Genomic DNA, 19,494 nt, shown 5'->3' with positions numbered 1-19,494 from the left:
AGTGAGGGTCCATCTAGTCCAGCCTCCTGTCTCACACAGTGGCCAATCAGTTCCTCTGGAGGGCCAACAACAGGTCAGAGACGCTGAAGCCTTCTGCAATGTTCCCTGTTGGCACTGGGATTCTGAGACTGACAACATGACAAATGAGGTTCAACATGGTCAAGTGCAAGGTAATGCACACTGGGATCAAAAATCCTAACTACACATACAAATTGATGGGGTGTGAACGGGAGGAGACTGGCCAAGAGAGAGATCTTGGGGTCTTAACAGATAACTCATTGAAAATGTCAACACAGTGTGCGATTGCAATATAAAAGGCCAATGCGAAGCTGGGACTATTTAGGGTTGGCTAGTCCTCTTCATCCCCCAGCGGGGGACAGTTGTGCGTGCGCTGTGCGCCGTGTGACGAAATGACGTCGCTCGGAAGTGACGTCATCAAAATGGCAGCACCCATGTGGGGCTGCTCTAGGCGTTTCCAGGAAAACTCCTTTTGCACCATAGAGTTTTACCTCCCAAATGGCTAGAGCATCTGGAAAAACCATAGACAGCAATGAAGATCCTGTGAATTTAGGGGGAGGTGTTTGTGAGTTTCCTGCATTGTGCAGGGGGTTAGACTAGATGACCCTGGAGGTCCCTTCCATCTCTATGCTTCTATGATTCAGCCAATGGAGAAAATAGAGGTTTTGCTCTATAGCTCCTGTGTGATTGAGCAAGCCTTGCAAAGCAGATTGTTACACAGAAGGAAGGAAGAGAGAGGGAGAAGGAAGCAGATGATAGCCAGGTGCTCGTGGGCATGTTAGGAGCCTTCCAGGGGCCTGGTTTGACCCCTAGGCCAGATGTTTGACACCCCTGGTACAGAGCCCATAACACAAAACAGCCATTTTCTCCAGGGGAACACATCTCCATTGCTCGGGAAATCATTTGAAATTCTGGGGGATCTCAAGCCATGACCTGTAGGTTGGCAACCCTAGGTATCCCCTTTGGGAGGAGGAGGAGGAGGAAGAAGAAGAAATTGGATATATACCCTGCCCTTCTGTAGTGTATCAGCAGCCAGACGCGACATGCGCGGAGGCGACTGGGCTGTCCCAGACGCCTCCAGCGCGGGGCGCGTAATCCCCCGCCAATCACCAGCTGTGGCGGGAAGTTTAACAAGTCAGGATTGGCTTGACCGGTCCAGTAGGCTGTACCGGGGACTGTACATAAGCGGGACCCGGCCCGCGTGTTCTCTCTCTTGCAACGTGCTCCTAATAAAGAATGTTGCCCTACTCGCGTCTCCCGACTGAGTACATTACACCTTCACTTCAAATCTCAGAGTGGCTCACAATCTCCTTTATCTTCCTCCCCCATAACAAACACCCTGTTAGACAGGAGGGGCTGAGAGAGCTCTCCCAGAAGCTGCCTTTTCAAGGACAACTCCTGCAAGAGCTATGGCTGACCCAAGGCATTCCAGCAGCTGCAAAGGGAGGAGTGGGGAATCAAACCTGGTTCTCCCAGATAAGAGCCTGTGCACTTAACCACTACGCCAAACTGGCAAAAGAAGCGTCAACAATTTTACTGACGTCTCTAGCAGGGCAGTTCAAACTGGATTTATGGGAAGGCAGGAGTTCTTTCATAGTGTCTTCAAGAGCACAGCCCAGCACCACCCTCTTTGGGCTACCGATGTTTTCCCGTCACGCCATGAATCCGCCAATTTGATATCAATTAAAGAGCTGCTTTCCCCTCGTGGAGCCGGCGGCCCCACAGCGAGCCAAGCGAATGTTTGCGCAGCTCTTTCATCCTAAGAACGGCCCCGTGGTCAGTCTTATCCTTGGAGAGCTCCAAATTCCCACAAAGCCAGGTAGACCGAAAATGCACCTTTATATTCTCTGCTCGCACCCCGTGAGAAACTCTCAACGCAAGCCACACCAAAGAGCTGTCTCACCTCAGGAAGAAAGCCAAAAAGCGGAGTGGGGGGCGGGGGGGGAGGCTCTATTTTTGGCGTCCACTTTCAGGTTCTGAATGACTTTGCACAAAAGGGGTGCTGGGAAGAGAGACGAGGCTTTACTGAAGGTGACAAGAACAAAGCTTGAAATAGACAGTGGGGCTCTGGGATCTTTGATTCCGCTGGAAAAAAATACGGCAGCAGAAAGGCACACAGGCCGCAATGAGGTGAGCTGGCCGTCCTATTACAAAAAGCGTCCTCTGTTTCCTGGAGAGAGCCCAGATGGGAGCGAGGCCAATTACTAAAAGGCAGGCCTCGGATTCAGTGGGAGCTCACAGGAGCACAGCTCCTGAACCTTTCTGAGAATTCTTGGAGAGCCAGTTTGGTGTAGTGGTTAAGTGTGCGGACTCTTATCTGGGAGAACCAGGTTTGATTCCCCACTCCTCCACTTGCACCTGCTGGAATGGCCTTGGGTCAGCCATAGCTCTGGCAGAGGTTGTCCTTGAAAGGGCAGCTGCTGTGAGAGCCCTCTCCAGCCCCACCCACCTCACAGGGTGTCTGTTGTGGGGGAGGAAGGTAAAGGAGATTGTAGGCTGCTCTGAGACTCTTCGGAGTGGAGGGCAGGATATAAATCCAATATCTTCTTCTACCTCACAGGGTGTCTGTTGTGGGGGAGGAAGGTAAAGGAGATTGTGAGCCGCTCTGAGACTCTTCGGAGTGGAGGGCGGGATATAAATCCAATCTCTTCATCTACCTCACAGGGTGTCTTGTTGTGGGGGAGGAAGGGAAAGGAGATTGTGAGCCGCTCTGAGACTCTTCGGAGTGGAGGGCGGGATATAAATCCAATATCTTCTTCTACCTCACAGGGTGTCTGTTGTGGGGGAGGAAGGTAAAGGAGATTGTGAGCCGCTCTGAGACTCTTCGGAGTGGAGGGCGGGATATAAATCCAATATCTTCATCTACCTCACAGGGTGTCTGTTGTGGGGGAGGAAGGTAAAGGAGATTGTGAGCCGCTCTGAGACTCTTCGGAGTGGAGGGCGGGATATAAATCCAATATCATTATCATTATCATCAGAATTCCTCCTCCTCCTCCTTCTGGGAGTTCCACCTCCATGTCCATTGAAGAGTAGGTGCAGCTGCATAACAATCCCTGGATGAGCTCCACCACCTATTTTTCTACAAAACGTCCCCCGCTAAAAGACAGGGCTTTTGGGGTAGGAAGAGCCCCAGCAGGAACTCATTTGCATCTTAGGCCACACCCCATGATGTCACTACTATTTCGCATAGGGCCTTTTTGTAGGAAAAGCCCAACAGGAATTCGTTTGCATATTAGGCCACGCCCCCTGGTGCCATGCCAGCCGGAACTGCATTCCTGCTAAAAAAAAAATCCCTGCTAAAAGGCAAGAGTAGACACAGCCAATGTCTGGAATCTCTCCTGCAGCAGCTTGTAGGTTTAGAAGATGACCCAGGAGAAAGGCTGGTGGGACACAGCACAGGAGTGAAAGCCTGTGAGTAAAACGCAACCAGCAATGCCAGCTCCACCTCGTTGGGCAAGCGTGGAAGCGACGGCACAAAGGGCAGCTGTTGCATGAAGCTAAGCTGAAGTTCTCGTGGTGGAGCACAGGGAGTACCTCAGCTTCCACCACTGAGCACCACCGAAGGGGAAAGGGGATGTGGGCCCTTCCTTAACATCAGAAGAACATCAGAAGAGCCTTGCTGGATCAGACCAGAGGTGCACTGAGTCCAGCACCCTCTGGACAGCCAGCAACACAGCAGAGAGGCCGAGGCCTTCATAAGAACATAAGACGAGCCCTGCTGGGTCAGACCAGGGAGGGTCCATCTAGTCCAGCCTCCTGTCTCACACAGGGGCCAGTCAGTTCCTCTGGAGGTCCAGCAACAGGGCAGAGAGGCTGAGGCTTTCCCCTGAGAAGAACATCAGAAGAGCCCTGCTGGACCAGACCACGGAAGGTCCATCTAGTTCAGCCTCCTGTCTCACACAGTGGCCAGCCAGTTCCTCTGGAGGGCCAACAACAGGGCAGAGAGGCTGAGGCCTTCCCCTGAGAAGAACATCAGAAGAGCCCTGCTGGACCAGACCAGGGAAGGTCCATCTAGTTCAGCCTCCTGTCTCACACAGTGGCCAGCCAGTTCCTCTGGAGGAGCAACAACAGGACAGAGAGGCTGAGGCTTTCCCCTGAGAAGAACATCAGAAGAGCCCTGCTGGGTCAGACCAGGGAGGGTCCATCTAGTTCAGCCTCCTGTCTCACACAGTGGCCAGCCAGTTCCTTTGGACGGCCAAAAACAGGGCAGGGAGGCCGAGGCCTTCCCCTGCAAAGAACATGAGAAGAGCCCTGCTGGGTCAGACCAGGGAGGCTCCATCTAGTCCAGCTTCCTGTCTCACACAGTGGCCAGCCAGTTCCTCTGGAGGGCCAACATGACAAGAGCCCATGGTGTAATGGTTAAGTGCACAGACTCTTATCTGGGAGACCCAGGTTTGATTCCTCACTCCTTCACTTGCAGCTGCTGGAATGGCCTTGGGGTCAGCCATCGCTTTTGTAGGAGTAATCCTTGAAAGGGCAGCTTCTGTCAGAGCTCTCTAAGCGCCACCTGCCTCACAGGGTGGGGGAAGAGGGTAAAAAAGACGGTGAGCCGCTCTGAGACTCTGAGATTCAGAGTGGAAGGCAGGATATAAATCTAATATCTTCTTCTTCTAAAAGCCTGAGAGAGAGGGAGGGGGCAGAGAAATCCCCCACTGCCAGAGATCATTAGCATTGACCATTAGAGCACAACCAATACCAAGTTACCTTCACCAAGGTCCAGGAGACGATGCGCCCGTCGGAAGAGACAGAGAAGAAGTTCATGTTATTGTCCATGTCGTCCTTCTGCCACTTGACCTGGGAAAAGACAACCATGTGAGCCGGCTGCAAGGATTTTTCCAACTCTGTTTCTCCTCCCCAGGGATTCTTACCCCTTACAGCAGTCAGGGTGGACACCGTATCTCAAAAAGGACACTGAAGAGCTGGAGAAAGCGTGGAAAGACAGAAGGCAAAAGAAGAAGGGGACAGCAATAGAGGAGATGGCTGGACAGCGTTACTGATGACATAACAAACACGAATTTGAGCAGACTTCGGAGGATGGTGGAAGACAGGAGGGCCTGGCGTGACTTTGTCCGTGGGGTTGCAAAGCGTCGGACTCGTCTGTGCGACTGAACAACAACAACAAGCTGTACTGAAACCCTGACTCTCCTGACCAAGCAACGGTCGAGTAGCAGAAGGTATAGTTCCTCTAAATGTCCCATTTTCCTATAGATTGTGCTGGAAACACCTTTTTTGGCACCTGGTTGTCCCAACAATGCCCTAACCATCTGGTGAGACTTTTACAGAACCCGAGAAGTGGAATTCAATGGCCCAGATCCCCCTTTGGGTCCAGAACTCCGCCCTCTGTAACATCGAGATTACGTCTGTCCCATTCTGTCTGCAGAGAACTCTAGAATATGAGGCAGGGTGGGGAATAGGTCTGATTTGAGAAGGCTCCCTGAGGTAATAGGGAGCCCTTCTCGAGTCCCTGCAAGTAGAAAGCCAGTTTGTCAGGACAGCATCCCTCTCCGCACCAAGTGCTGCTAACTTACTACATGCAAAGACCTTTTTACACAAACAGTGAAAAATTAGAATTAGGGGGGGGGGGTGGATCGGGCCGTTCTTTCACCTGGAAACATCACAGTGGGTTGTTGCCCCGACACCTCCCCTCCCCAATTTTTGTTAAGGAGAAGCATGCTGGCTTCTCTTTCCTCTCTAGCTCAGGGGGAAAGGGAAGTGTGGTGTAGTGGTGAAGTATGCGAGCTCTTATCTGGGAGAACCGGGTTTGATTCCCCACTCCTCCACTTGCAGCTGCTGGAATGGCCTTGGGTCAGCCATAGCTCTTGTAGGAGTTGTCCTTGAAAGGGCAGCTACTGTAAGAGCTCTCTCAGCCCCACCTGCCTCACAGGGTGTCTGTTGTTGGGGGTAGAAGATATAGGAGATTGTAAGTCGCTAGGAGTCTCTGTCCTTGAAAGGGCAGCTGCTGTGAGAGCCCTCTCAGCCCCACCCACCTCACAGGGTGTCTGTTGTGGGGGGAGAAGATATAGGAGATTGTAAGCCACTCCGAGTCTCTGTCCTTGAAAGGGCAGCTGCTGTGAGAGCTCTCTCAGCCCCACCCACCTCACAGGATGTCTGTTGTTGGGGGGAGAAGATATAGGAGATTGTAAGCCGTTCTGAGTCTCTGTCCTTGAAAGGGCAGCTGCTGTGAGAGCCCTCTCAGCCCCACCCACCTCACAGGGTGTCTGTTGTGGGGGGAGAAGATATAGGAGATTGTAAGCCACTCTGAGTCCCTGTCCTTGAAAGGGCAGCTATTGTAAGAGCCCTCTCAGCCCCACCCACCTCACATGGTGTCTGTTGCGGGGGGAGAAGATATAGGAGATTGTAAGCCGCTCTGATTCAGAGAGAAGGGCGGGGTATAAATCTGCAGACTTCTTCCTCTCCTTTCCAGGACCATTCCAGCCTCCCAATCATCCTGATGAGAACCCTCACTGCAAAATGGGCACGATCCATTTTCATCCTCCGCGCAAACACCCAGGGTGGCAGGCCTTCTGAATGCTGACAGCTCACCACAGCCAATTAGAGCAGGGAGAGACGCTCAAGAATTTGAAGAAGACTGTAGATTTATACCCAGCCCTTCTCTCTGGATCAGAGACTCGGAGCGGCTGACAATCTCCTTGATCTTCTCCCCACCCAGCATCAAGAATACAGAGCATCACTGCCCCAGTTAGAGAGTTCCAACAATATGCTGTGACTAATGGCCACTGATGGAACTCTGCTCCGTATGCTTATCCAACCCCCTCTTGAAGCTGTCTGTGCTTGTAGCTGCCACCACATTCTGTGGTAGTGAATTCCACGTGTTAATCACCCTTCGGGAGCGCTGAGCGAGCTCTCCCACAACCGCTTTTGAGCAGAACAGCTTTGAGATAACTTGTGGCTGACCTAAGGTCACATCAGCAGGTATATGTGGAGGAGTGGGGAATCAAACCCTGTTCTCCCAGATAAGAGTCTGCGCTCATAACCACTACACCAAACTGGCTCAAATCAGGGGATGGCCTATGCTCTGCTGTTGAACTGGCTGGCCACTGTGTGAGACAGGAGGCTGGACTAGATGGACCCTCATTGGTCTGATCCAGCAGGGCTCTTCTCATGTTCTTATGAAGTCCTTGGCCTCAGTCCCCTGTTATTGGCCCCCCAGAGGAACTGATTGTCCATTCTGTGAGACAGGAAGCTGGAATAGATGGGCCCTCAGTGGTTTGATCCAGCAGGGCTCTTCTAATGTCCTTCTCAGGGGAAGGCCTCGGCCTTCATGCCCTGTTGTTGGCCCCCCCAGAGGAACTGGTTGGCCACTGTGTGAGACAGGAGGCTGGACTAGAGGGACCCTCCCTGGTCCAGCAGGGCTCTTCTGATGTTCTTCTCAGGGGAAGGCCTCGGCCTCTCTGCCCTGTTGTTGGCCCTCCAGAGGAACTGGTTGGCCACTGGGTGAGGCAGGAGACTGGACTAGATGGACCCTCACTGGTCTGATCCAGCAGGGCTCTTCTGATGTTCTTCTCAGTAGAAGGCCTTGGCCTCTATGCCCTGTTGTTGGACCTCCGGAGGAACTGGCTGGCCCCTATATGAGACAGGAGGCTGGACTAGATGGATCCTCACTGATTTGAACCAGCAGGGTTCTTTTGATGTTCTTATGAAAGCCTTGGCCTCCATCCCCTGTTATTGGCCCTCCAGAGGAAATAATTGGTCACTGTGTGAGACAGGAGTCTGGATTAGATGGACCCTCCCAGGTCTGATCCAGCAGGGCTCTTCTGGCTCTCATGTTCTCAGCCCCACCGCTCTAGGAGGCTGCCTTGAACTCTGTATTCACCACTCAAGGAGACCAGGGCTGAGCCCAGCATACATAATGCAGCAGACTGAGCAGATGGAAAGCAAAAAGCAGGGAGGGAGGAAAGAAGCCGGGCAAGAGCTGCCAAATTGCAGCTCGTTGAACTGGAATCAAATCTAAATGTACATCTCCGAGCCGCAAAGAGGGAGAGATCTCTGGAGGGGACTCCGATAGACTTCCAGCACCAGGTGCAAGCCGCGCTGCAGCCCCCAGTGGCTCATTCGCAGTGACTTTTCCATGGCTTTGTGCTTTCCAAAGGAGCACAACTTCTCTTCCCCCGTCCAGCTTTGTCTTCCCTGTGTTGCCATCCCTCGAGTGCAACCGCGCTGTGACCGCTTCATTCCCCACCACAGATTAGACTTCAATGGATTTCTTTTCTACAATCGATGGGACAGGCAGCAGTGAATCGGGCCTGATGGAACGATACGGAGAAATAACTTCAGTTTAACGTCAATCGAAAGCTGGTCTCCTTTTGCAGCCCTGGGGAATCCTTTTCAATGCAAATGTTTGCGTTTTGCTGCTTATCATGAGATAACAAAAAGCGATAGGTTGGAGAAGCAGAAGCCGGTGCTCTCCACCAAATCAGCCGGGTTTGTGTGTGTCTGTCAGAAATTAGAGAGACAAACCCACACACCTCCAGCCAGGTAGCCTGCATCTTGCTTGTGTTTTTGTCTCCCCACGGGGCAAACCTCCACACTCGAGAGCACCATCTGAGGTCAGGAGAACCCTACCCTAACCATGATCATAAGAACATAAGAGGACATAAGAGAAGCCCTGTTGGATCAGGCCACTGGCCCATCCAGTCCAACACTCTGTCACATAAGAACATAAGAGAAGCCCTGTTGGATCAGGCCAGTGGCCCATCCAGTCCAACACTCTGTGTCACATAAGAACATAAGAGAAGCCCTGTTGGATCAGGCCAGTGGCCCATTCACTCCAACACTCTGTGTCACATAAGAACGTAAGGGAAGCCCTGTTGGATCAGGCCAGTGGCCCCTCCAGTCCAACACTCTGTGTCACAGAAGAACCTAAGAGAAACCCTGTTGGATCAGGCCAGTGGCCCTCCAGTCCAACACTCTGTGTCACATAAGAACCTAAGAGAAGCCCTGTTGGATCAGGCCAGTGGCCCATCCAGTCCAACACTCTGTGTCACAGAAGAACCTAAGAGAAGCCCTGTTGGATCAGGCCAGTGGCCCATCCAGTCCAACACTCTGTGTCACAGAAGAACCTAAGAGAAACCCTGTTGGATCAGGCCAGTGGCCCTCCAGTCCAACACTCTGTGCCACAGAAGAACCTAAGAGAAGCCCTTTTGGATCAGGCCAGTGGCCCATCCAGTCCAACACTCTGTGTCACATAAGAACCTAAGAGAAACCCTGTTGGATCAGGCCAGTGGCCCATCCAGTCCAACACTTTGTGTCACATAAGAACATAAGAGAAGCCCTGTTGGATCAGGCCAGTAACCCATCCAGTCCAACACTCTGTGTCACATAAGAACATAAGAGAAGCCATGTTGGATCAGGCCATTGGCCCATCCAGTCCAACACTCCGTGTCACATAAGAAAATAAGAGAAGCCCTGTTGGATCAGGCCAGTGGCCCATCCAGTCCAACACTCTGTGTCACACAGTGGCCAAAAAAACCCAGGTGCCATCAGGAAGTCCACTGTGCCCCCTCCCCAAGCGCCAAGAATACAGAGCATCACTTGCCCCAGACAGAGAGTTCCAACAATACGCGGTGGCTAATAGCCACTGATGGACCTCTGCTCCATATCCTTATCCAATCCCCTTTTTAAAAAATTGGATTCATATCCCACCCTCCACTCCGAATTTCAGAGTCTCAGAGCGGCTCACAATCTCCTTTACCTTCCCCCCCCCCCACACACACACAAACACAACAGACACCCTGTGGGGCTGAGAGGGCTTTACATAGCAGCTGCCCTTTCAAGGACAACCTCTGCCAGAGCTATGGCTGACCCAAGGCCATTCCGGCAGGTGCAAGTGGAGGAGTGGGGAATCAAACCTGGTTCTCCCAGATAAGAGTCCATGAGGTGAGAGTACGTCAAAGCACCAGCCTCAGGCCCGTAGTCACGGGGCGGGGGGGGGGGTGGGTGCACGGGCCCTCCGCCCAACCTCCCTTCCTCCTGTATGGCCCCTCCTTTCCCTGCCGCTCATTCCCCCATTTTTGCGCCGCTCTTCCCACTCTGTTCCTGCCTCCCCCGGTCTCCCCACAGCCCCGTTTTCCCCCACTGCCGCTCTCCCCGGGCTCTCCCCTGCCTCCCCCACTCTTCCCGCAGCCTCATTTTTCCCACTGCTGCTCTCCCGAGGCTCTTCTTCCTACCCCCAAGAGCGTGAGAGTGAGCGAGCCGGGGCAGGGCAGCTGGCCGCTGGAAAAAGCAGCCAAGCCTCCACGGCCCTCCCACCCAAAACGTTATGCCCTGGGTCTCCCCACCCCAAGATTTCTGACTACGGGGCTGACCAGCCTCCTTTCCAGACTTGCAGTCCAGGGGCCTTTTCGGGGCTGGGCCAGCAGCCGGCTGCAGACCTGACAGCCTCGATGCCCCTGGGGTGTGGTCTAAAAATAACTGAAAGCAGGAGCCGCGCAGAACAAAACTTCCCAGAGAAAGCTGCATCACGTGCAACTGCGGGCCGGCTGTGTCTCCAGTGCTGGAGGTGGTGGGGGAATCTCAGAGCGCCTCTGCGGTCGGTGCTTCTGACTTCCAAACACAGAGGAGAGTGGGCTTCAGTGCATGGATGACCCACGGCTTGGGGGCAGGGAGAGGTCATGGGGCTAGGAAAGGACACCAGACTGAGACCCCGGAGAGCTGCTGCCAGTCCACAATGTGCTGCCAGGGTACGCCATGATGTCCACCAACATCTTTTCTGGAGCCCACCAAGAGTTTTTGGAAAGTGGGTAGAGCCAGGTGGGGCTTTTGCCAAGTAAGGTTCCGATTGGCTATTGGATGTAAGGGCATCAAAAGAGCCCTGCTGGATTAGAGCAGTGGTCCATCTAGTTCAGCCTCCTGACTCACACAGTGGCCACCCAGTTCCTCTGGAGGGCCAACAACAGGGCAGAGAGGCTGAGACCTTCATAAGAACATCAGAAGAGTCCTGCTGGATCAGACCAGTGACTCTGAGGGTCCATCTATTCCAGCCTCTTGTCTCACACAGTGGCCAGCCAGTTCCTCTGAAGGGACAACAACAGGGCAGAGAGGCTGAGACCTTCATAAGAACATCAGAAGAGTCCTGCTGGATCAGACCAGTGGCTCTGAGGGTCCATCTAGTCCAGCCTCCTGTCTCACACAGTGGCCAGCCAGTTCCTCTGAAGGGACAACAACAGGGCAGAGAGGCTGAGACCTTCATAAGAACATCAGAAGAGTCCTGCTGGATCAGACCAGTGGCTCTGAGGGTCCATCTATTCCAGCCTCCTGTCTCACACAGTGGCCAACCAGTTCCTCTGTGAAGGGCCAACAACAGGGCAGAGAGGCCGAGGCCTTCCCCTGAGAAGAACATGAGAAGAGCCCTGCTGGATCAGACCAGTGAGGGTCCATCTAGTTCAGCCTCCTGACTCACACAGTGGCCAACCAGTTCCTCTGGAGGGCCAACAACAGGGCAGAGAGGTCGAGGCCTTCATAAGAACATCAGAAGAGCCCTGCTGGATCAGACCAGTGAGGATCCATCCAGTCCAGCCTCCTGTCTCACACAGGGGCCAGCCAGTTCCTCTGGAGGGCCAACAACAGGGCAGAGAGGCTGAGACCTTCATAAGAACATCAGAAGAGTCCTGCTGGATCAGACCAGTGACTCTGAGGGTCCATCTATTCCAGCCTCTTGTCTCACACAGTGGCCAGCCAGTTCCTCTGGAGGGACAACAACAGGGCAGAGAGGCTGAGACCTTCATAAGAACATCAGAAGAGTCCTGCTGGATCAGACCAGTGACTCTGAGGGTCCATCTATTCCAGCCTCTTGTCTCACACAGTGGCCAGCCAGTTCCTCTGGAGGGACAACAACAGGGCAGAGAGGCTGAGACCTTCATAAGAACATCAGAAGAGTCCTGCTGGATCAGACCAGTGACTCTGAGGGTCCATCTATTCCAGCCTCTTGTCTCACACAGTGGCCAGCCAGTTCCTCTGGAGGGACAACAACAGGGCAGAGAGGCTGAGACCTTCATAAGAACATCAGAAGGGTCCTGCTGGATCAGACCAGTGACTCTGAGGGTCCATCTATTCCAGCCTCTTGTCTCACACAGTGGCCAGCCAGTTCCTCTGGAGGGACAACAACAGGGCAGAGAGGCTGAGACCTTCATAAGAACATCAGAAGGGTCCTGCTGGATCAGACCAGTGACTCTGAGGGTCCATCTATTCCAGCCTCTTGTCTCACACAGTGGCCATCCATTTCCTCTGGAGGGACAACAACAGGGCAGAGAGGCTGAGACCTTCATAAGAACATCAGAAGAGTCCTGCTGGATCAGACCAGTGACTCTGAGGGTCCATCTATTCCAGCCTCCTGTCTCACACAGTGGCCAGCCAGTTCCTCTGAAGGGCCAACAACAGGGCAGAGAGGCCGAGGCCTTCCCCTGAGAAGAACATGAGAAGAGCCCTGCTGGATCAGACCAGTGAGGGTCCATCTAGTTCAGCCTCCTGACTCACACAGTGGCCAACCAGTTCCTCTGGAGGGCCAACAACAGGGCAGAGAGGTTGAGGCCTTCATAAGAACATCAGAAGAGCCCTGCTGGATCAGACCAGTGAGGATCCATCCAGTCCAGCCTCCTGTCTCACACAGGGGCCAGCCAGTTCCTCTGGAGGGCCAACAACAGGGCAGGGAGGCCGAGGCCTTCCCCTGAGAAGAACCTCAGAAGAGCCCTGCTGGATCAGACCAGTGAGGGTCCATCCAGTCCAGCCTCCTGTCTCACACAGTGGCCAGCCAGTTCCTCTGGAGGGCCAGCAACAGCATATAGTCCCAGGCCTTCCCCTGAGGCTCCCTCCTGGCCCTGGGATTCAGAGGCTTAGTACTGGAGATTGGGTTGGCTGTGCAGATTTTTTAAAGTGTTGCTTTGGTAGCAGCTGCCCTCACAGCATACATATCTTTACTGTGCGACTCAAGTTAGGTTGCGGCAGCCATTTTGTGGCAGTCTCCTCCTCTTGCGGTGGCCATTTTGCGGCAGCCATTCTGTCGCTGTGCCCACCGTGTGGCGTCAGCTTCCAAACATGCCCACAGACTTAAAAAGATTGGGGGGGGCCTGGCCTAGAGGAACCAGCGGTCTCCCTTGAGAGGTGATGCTCTCGTACGTACGAGAAGACCCACGTGAAAGAGTTGCGGGCTGCCTGACCTAGCTCAGCGTGGGCTTCCTGCAAACCATCCAGAGGCATCCTGCACAGAAGAGAGCACCAACCTTTGTGAGCCTGTGGACGGGCTTCGCAAATTCCGGCACAGGGTGATGGGCACAGACGCAGCATGGTTTCTGTGGGAGGTAGGGTTGCCAAGTCCAATTCAAGAAATATCTGGGGACTTTGGGGGTGGAGCCAGGAGACTTTGGGGGTGGAGCCAGGAGACATTAGGGGTGGAGCCAAGATCAAGGCTGTGACGAGCATCATCGAACTCCAAAGGGAGTTCTGGCCATCACATTTAAAGGGACGGCACACCTTTTCAGTTCCTTCCTTCCATAGGAAATAATGAAGGATAGAGGCACCTTCTTTGGGGGCTCATAGAATTGGACCCCCTGGTCCAATCTTTTTGAAACTTGGGGGGTGTTTTGGGGAGAGGCACTAGATGCTATACTGAAAATTTGGTGCCTCTACCCCCAAAAAACAGCCCCCCTAGAGCCCCAGATACCAGCAGATCAATTCTCCATGATTTTCTATGGGAATAAATCTCCATAGGGAATAACAGTGTTCCCAGCAGACATTTCCCCCCCCCCCTTTCTGATGACCCTGAAGCAGGGGGAGGGTCTCCAAACTGGGGGATCCCCTGCTCCCACCTGGGGATTGGCAACCCTAGTGGGAGGAGGAGCCAGCTACTCCAAGGAAGTCCAGGAGCGAGGGAGAAAGAAGACAGGGGGCTTCAAGTCACTGCCATGCCTGGAGGATCCGCTGGTCCAGTCCAAGGACATGTTTATTCACACAAACGCTAAATCAGAGCTTTTTTCTTTTTCTTTTTTTTTTAGCGGAAATGCAGCTCTGGTCGGCTTGGAGTAGGCTTCCCAATCCCCAGCTCCCAGCGGGGGTTCCCCCGTTTTGACAGGCTTCTCCCCGCCCTCGGCCAGCTAGCCGACGGGGGAAGCCCCGCCCCCCCACAATCACCCTGTAGTTTTAGAGCTCCTGCAGGTCCGTTTTTAAAATATGTGCCTCTAAGACTGAGCAGGAAGCAGGAAACAGGAAGGGCTTCGGAGAACGGCCCCTCCCTTTGTTTTGCTTTCGTTTTCAGATGAAGTCAAGTTCTGCAGGAACAAGAAGACCCAGTAAGTATTTGTGTGTGGGAGAGAGGGAGGGGGCAGGGGATGCCCTGGTCTGGAGGCCCTCCCCCCCCCCCCCCCGCTTTAGAAAGCAGGGAGGGAGGAGGGAAATGTCTACTGGCCACTCTATTATTCCCTATGGAGAACAATTCCCATACGGAATAATAGGGAATTGATCCGCGGGTATTGGGGGCTCTAAGGGGCCTATGTTTTGAGATAGAGGCACCAAATTTTCAGTATAGCATCTAGTGCCTCTCCCCAAAATATCCCCTAAGTTTCAAAACGATTGGACCAGGGGGTCCGATTCGATGAGCCCCAAAATATGGTGCCCCTATCCTTCATTATTTCCTATGGAAGAAAGGCATTTAAAAAGGTGTGCTGTCCCTTTAAATGTGATGGCCAGAACTCCCTTGGAGTTCAGTTATGCTTGCCACACCCTTGTTCCTGGCTCCACCCCCAAATTCTCCTTGCTCCGCCCCCAAAGTCCCCAGATATTTCTTGAATTGGTCTTGGAAACCCTAGCTTGGAGTCAGGGGGTGTGGTCTAATATGTAAATATGTTCCTGCTGGGCTTTCTCTACAAAAAAGCCCTGTGTGAAACAAAGCGGTGTGGCCTCATATACAAATGAGTTCCCGCTGGGATTTTTCCACAAAAAAAGCCCTGTGTGAAACAATGGTGATGTCAGGGGGTGTGGCCTAATATGCAAATGAGTTCCCGCTGGAAGTTTTCTACAAAAATGCCCCGTATGAAGCAATGGTGATGTCAGGGGGTGTGACCTAATATGCAAATATGTTCCTTCTGTGCTTTTTCCACAAAAAAAGCCCTGTGTGAAACAATGGTGATGTCAGGGGGTGTGGCCTAATATACAAAAGAGTTCCCGCTGGGATTTCTCTACAAAAATGCCCTGTGTGAAGCAATGGTGATGTTAGGGGCTGTGGCCTAATATGCAAACAAATTCTTGCTGGGCTTTTTCTACAAAAAGCCCTGTGTGAAACAATGGTGCCACCAGGGGGTGTGACCTAAGATGCAAATGAGTTTCTGCTGGGCTTTTTCTATGAAAAAAAGCCCTGCAGTAAATCAAGCATGGGGCTTTCTGAGGACTTCTGCCTTCCCCGTCTGCATCCTCTGCAGCCAGTGTGGGACACACACACACACACACACACACACCAATCTGTCTGGATCCTGCCTCATAAAGAGAAAGAAACGGCAGAGACCCTTGGGACTGCCTGCGGCTTTTAACGGGACCAAAAGGGAGGAACTGCAGCCTGAGCGGTGGCCGGAACTGGGCAGATGACTTTGGAGGAAATGAACTGTGGTCCGGGCAGAGCAGGACGAAAGGCAAGGGACAGCGACAGTGAGTGATGTTCTAGACCCGGGGTGATCGATGTGTTCCGGTTAACGGGCAGGCAGCTTTTCAAATGGGTCTCAGAAGGCTTCAGCGAGAGGCTGAAATTTACCTCAGGGTCACCAAAGGGATTGATCAAAAGCAGAGCCGCCAACTCTGGCTCTGGAAATACCCGAAGGTCTCGGGGGTAGAGTGTGGGGTAGAGGGGAGGGTGCATGGGGCAGGGAGTACAGCAAGGTTTAATGCCATAGGGCTCCCCAGAAGGCGTTTTGTAGAAAAACAGGTGGTGGAGCTCATCCAGGGATCGTTACGCAGCTGCACCTCCTAGTCCATGGACAAGGTAGGCAGGTGCGGGGAGGAAGAGGGGGAACCTTCAGAAAGGTTCAGGAGCTGTGCTTAGGGTTGCCAAGTCCAATTCAAGAAATATCTGGGGACTTTGGGGGTGGAGCCAGGAGACATTAGGGGCGGAGCCAGGAGCAAGGGTGTGACAAGCATCATGGAACTCCAAGGGAGTTCTGGCCATCACATTTAAAGGGACAGCACACCTTTTAGAATGCCTTCCTTCCATAGAAAATAATGAAGGATAGGGGCACCTTCTTTTGGGGCTCATAGAATTGGACCCCGTGGTCCAATCTTTTTGAAACTTGGGAGGTATTTTGGGGAGAGGCACTAGATGCTATACTGAAAATTTGGCGCCTCTACCTCAAAAAACAGCCCCCCCGGAGCCCCTGACATCCGCGGATCAATTCCCCATCATTCCCTATGGGAATCGTTCCTGGAGGTGCATAATGGCTGTGGGGGTGGAGCTTCCCCAGCCGGCCAGCTGGCTGGGGGAGGGGGGAAGCCTGTAAAACCAGGGGATCCCCCTCTGGGACCTGCGGATTGCGAAGCCTAGCTGTGCTCCTGTGTGCTCCTGCTGATTTCAAGGCCTTGAGCTCACCCACCACCACCAAAGCAGCCATTTGCTCTGTTGTCTGGAGATCCGTTCTAATCCTGGGAGCTCTCCAGGGCTTGACTGGAGCTTGGCAACTCTAATCAAGATGCTTGAGATCTGACCTGAGCTCACCTCTGCCACTCTTCCGGTCTGTTGTAAATTAAGAACTGCAAAAGGAAACAAACCAATGGGAGAGAAGGGAGATGGTGTACAGAGCGTCCAATTGGGATCTGGGAGACTCCATGTTAGGATCTCTGCTTTGCCCGTGGAGGACCCCGGGGTGACCTTGGGCCAGTCACACGCTCTCCACCTAGCCTACCTCACAGGTTGGGTTGCCAGCCTCCAGGTGGGGCCTGCAGGTCACCCAGAAGTACAGTTAATCTCCAGGCAGATGATATCGCAGAGAAAATCAAGAGTTAGTTTGGCTGTAGAAGGAGAAAAGAGGAAGGAGTCCAGAAACACCTGAAAGGCTAACAAATAAACAAAAAATAACAAAGAAAGGAGCTTTCACGAGTCATTGCTCACTCCAGATCAAGAAGTGAGCAGTGACTCACAAAGGCTCTTTCCCTGCCACCAGTTTTGTTAGTCTTTAGGGCAGGGGTGGCCAGACTTGCTCCAAGTAAGAGCCACTTAGAGGAAGAGAGGGAGGGAGGGAGGGAGGGAGAGAGGAAGGAAGGAAGGAAGGAAGGAAGGAAGGGAGGGAGGGAGGGAGGGAGGGAGGGAGGGAGGGAGGGAGGAAGGAAGGAAGGAAGGAAGGAAGGAAGGAAGGAAGGAAGGAAGGAAGGAAGGAAGGAAGGAAGGAAGGAAGGAAGGAAGGAAGGAAGGAAGGAAGGAAAATAGATGGGAAAGGGAGGGAGAGGTGGAAATAAAGCAACTTTAAATGCATTCTCCAAGCCGCCAGCTGACTTAGCTTGGATAAATGATTTAAAGACACAAGTGCTTTCTCCAAGCTGGCTGACTGTGGAGGGGGGGTGGGGTTCAAGAGCTGCACAATATGTGTGAAAGAGCCACATGTGGATCCTGAGCCGCAGTTTGGCCACCCCTGTTTTATGGTGTTCCCGGACTCTTCGCTCTTTTGCACTCCTGGAGAAAACGGGTGCTTTGGAAGGTGAAATCTAGGCCATTCAACTCTGCTAAAGGCCTTCCCTTCCCCCAAACCATGACCTTCCCCAAGCTCCGCCCCCCCACACCAAAAAAAATCTCCAGGAATTTCCCAACTTTGATTTGGCAACCCTATCTTGTTGGGAGGATAAAACGGCAGGGGAAGAATGTCGTCAGCTGGTCTGGAGAGAAAAGCAGGGTATACATGTCAAGTTCCCACTGTTCCTTCAATAAAGGAGACTCTCCGTGGATTTGGATATGTATTTATTGTAAGGCAGGATACGCTGACACCGGCTTGTCGCCAAGCAGTGTTGAACTGACCCACGACGGTACAGGTTCAGGTTATATACCCTTGCAACAGTCATTAAAAGCGGGAAGACATTTCAAATTTAGTGGCTACAACCCACATTTACTACCAAGCTATCAACTACACGTCCAAAGGAGGGAGTAACGACCTCGGTATGATGATGTTTCCCAGCTCCTGGGAGGCCAAGCAGGTTAAGTTTTGCTTCTACAATAGACTCAGCATTCTAACTCACACATTCCAGGAAAAGGAAAGGTCCCCTGTGCAAGCACCAGTCATTTCCGACTCTGGGGTGACGTCGCTTTCACAACGTTTTCACGGCAGACTTTTTACGGGGTGGTTTGCCATCGCCTTCCCCAGTCATCTAAGCTTCCTCCCCCCCCCCCTCCAGCAAGCTGGGGACTCACTTTACTGACCTCGGAAGGATGGAAAGCTGAGTCCTCAAACTGGCTGCCTGAAAACCCAGCTTCCGCCGGGGATCGAACTCAGGTCGTGAGCAGAGCTTAGGACTGCGGTACTGCAGCTTTAACACTCACACACTGGCTTGTCGCCAAGCAGTGTCGAATGGACCCACAACGGTACAGGTTCAGGTTATATACCCTTGCAATACTCATTAAAAGCGGGAAGAGCCAGTTTGGTGTAATGGTTAAGTGTGCGGGCTCTTATCTGGGAGAACCGGGTTTGATTCCCCACTCCTCCACTTGCACCTGCTAGTATGGCCTTGGGTCCGCTATAGCTCTGAGGTTGTCCTTGAAAGGACAGCTGCTGTGAGAGCCCTCTCCAGCCCCACCCACCTCACAGGGTGTCTGTTGTGCGGGAGGAAGGGAAAAGAGATTGTGAGCCGCTCTGAGACTCTTCGGAGTGGAGGGCGGGATATAAATCCAATATCTTCATCTACCTCACAGGGTGTCTGTTGTGGGGGAGGAAGGGAAAGGAGATTGAGTCGCTCTGAGACTCTTCAGAGTGGAGGGTGGGATATAAATCCAATATCTTCATCTACCTCACAGGGTGTCTGTTGTGGGGGGGGAGGAAGGGAAAGGAGATTGTGAGCCGCTCTGAGACTCTTCGGAGTGGAGGGTGGGATATAAATCCAATATCTTCATCTACCTCACAGGGTGTCTGTTGTGGGGGAGGAAGGGAAAGGAGATTGTGAGCCGCTCTGAGACTCTTCGGAGTGGAGGGCGGGATATAAATCCAATCTCTTCATCTACCTCACAGGGTGTCTGTTGTGGGGGAGGAAGGGAAAGGAGATTGAGTCGCTCTGAGACTCTTCGGAGTGGAGGGCGGGATATAAATCCAATCTCTTCATCTACCTCACAGGGTGTCTGTTGTGGGGGAGGAAGGGAAAGGAGATTGTGAGCCGCTCTGAGACTCTTCGGAGTGGAGAGCAGGATATAAATCCAATATCTTCATCTACCTCACAGGGTGTCTGTTGTGGGGGAGGAAGGGAAAGGAGATTGTGAGCCGCTCTGAGACTCTTCGGAGCGGAGGGCGGGAT

At 52.9% G+C, this 19,494-nt stretch overlaps 1 protein-coding gene across 1 annotated transcript in view; it reads right to left on the bottom strand.

Moving 5' to 3' along the window:
- Positions 1 to 19,494, bottom strand: part of DNAI1 (dynein axonemal intermediate chain 1) — a 310,319-nt gene that overhangs the window by 142,669 nt on the left and 148,156 nt on the right. Inside the window, exon 14 of the mRNA XM_060236614.1 lies at positions 4,723 to 4,812. Coding sequence (XP_060092597.1) covers positions 4,723 to 4,812 — 90 coding nt within the window. The remainder of the gene's footprint in view (positions 1 to 4,722; positions 4,813 to 19,494) is intronic.

The sequence above is a fragment of the Heteronotia binoei genome, chromosome 4 (assembly GCF_032191835.1).
Source record: "Heteronotia binoei isolate CCM8104 ecotype False Entrance Well chromosome 4, APGP_CSIRO_Hbin_v1, whole genome shotgun sequence".
NCBI classification, from domain to species: domain Eukaryota; kingdom Metazoa; phylum Chordata; class Lepidosauria; order Squamata; family Gekkonidae; genus Heteronotia; species Heteronotia binoei.
This window is presented reverse-complemented; position numbering and strand designations above follow the sequence as displayed.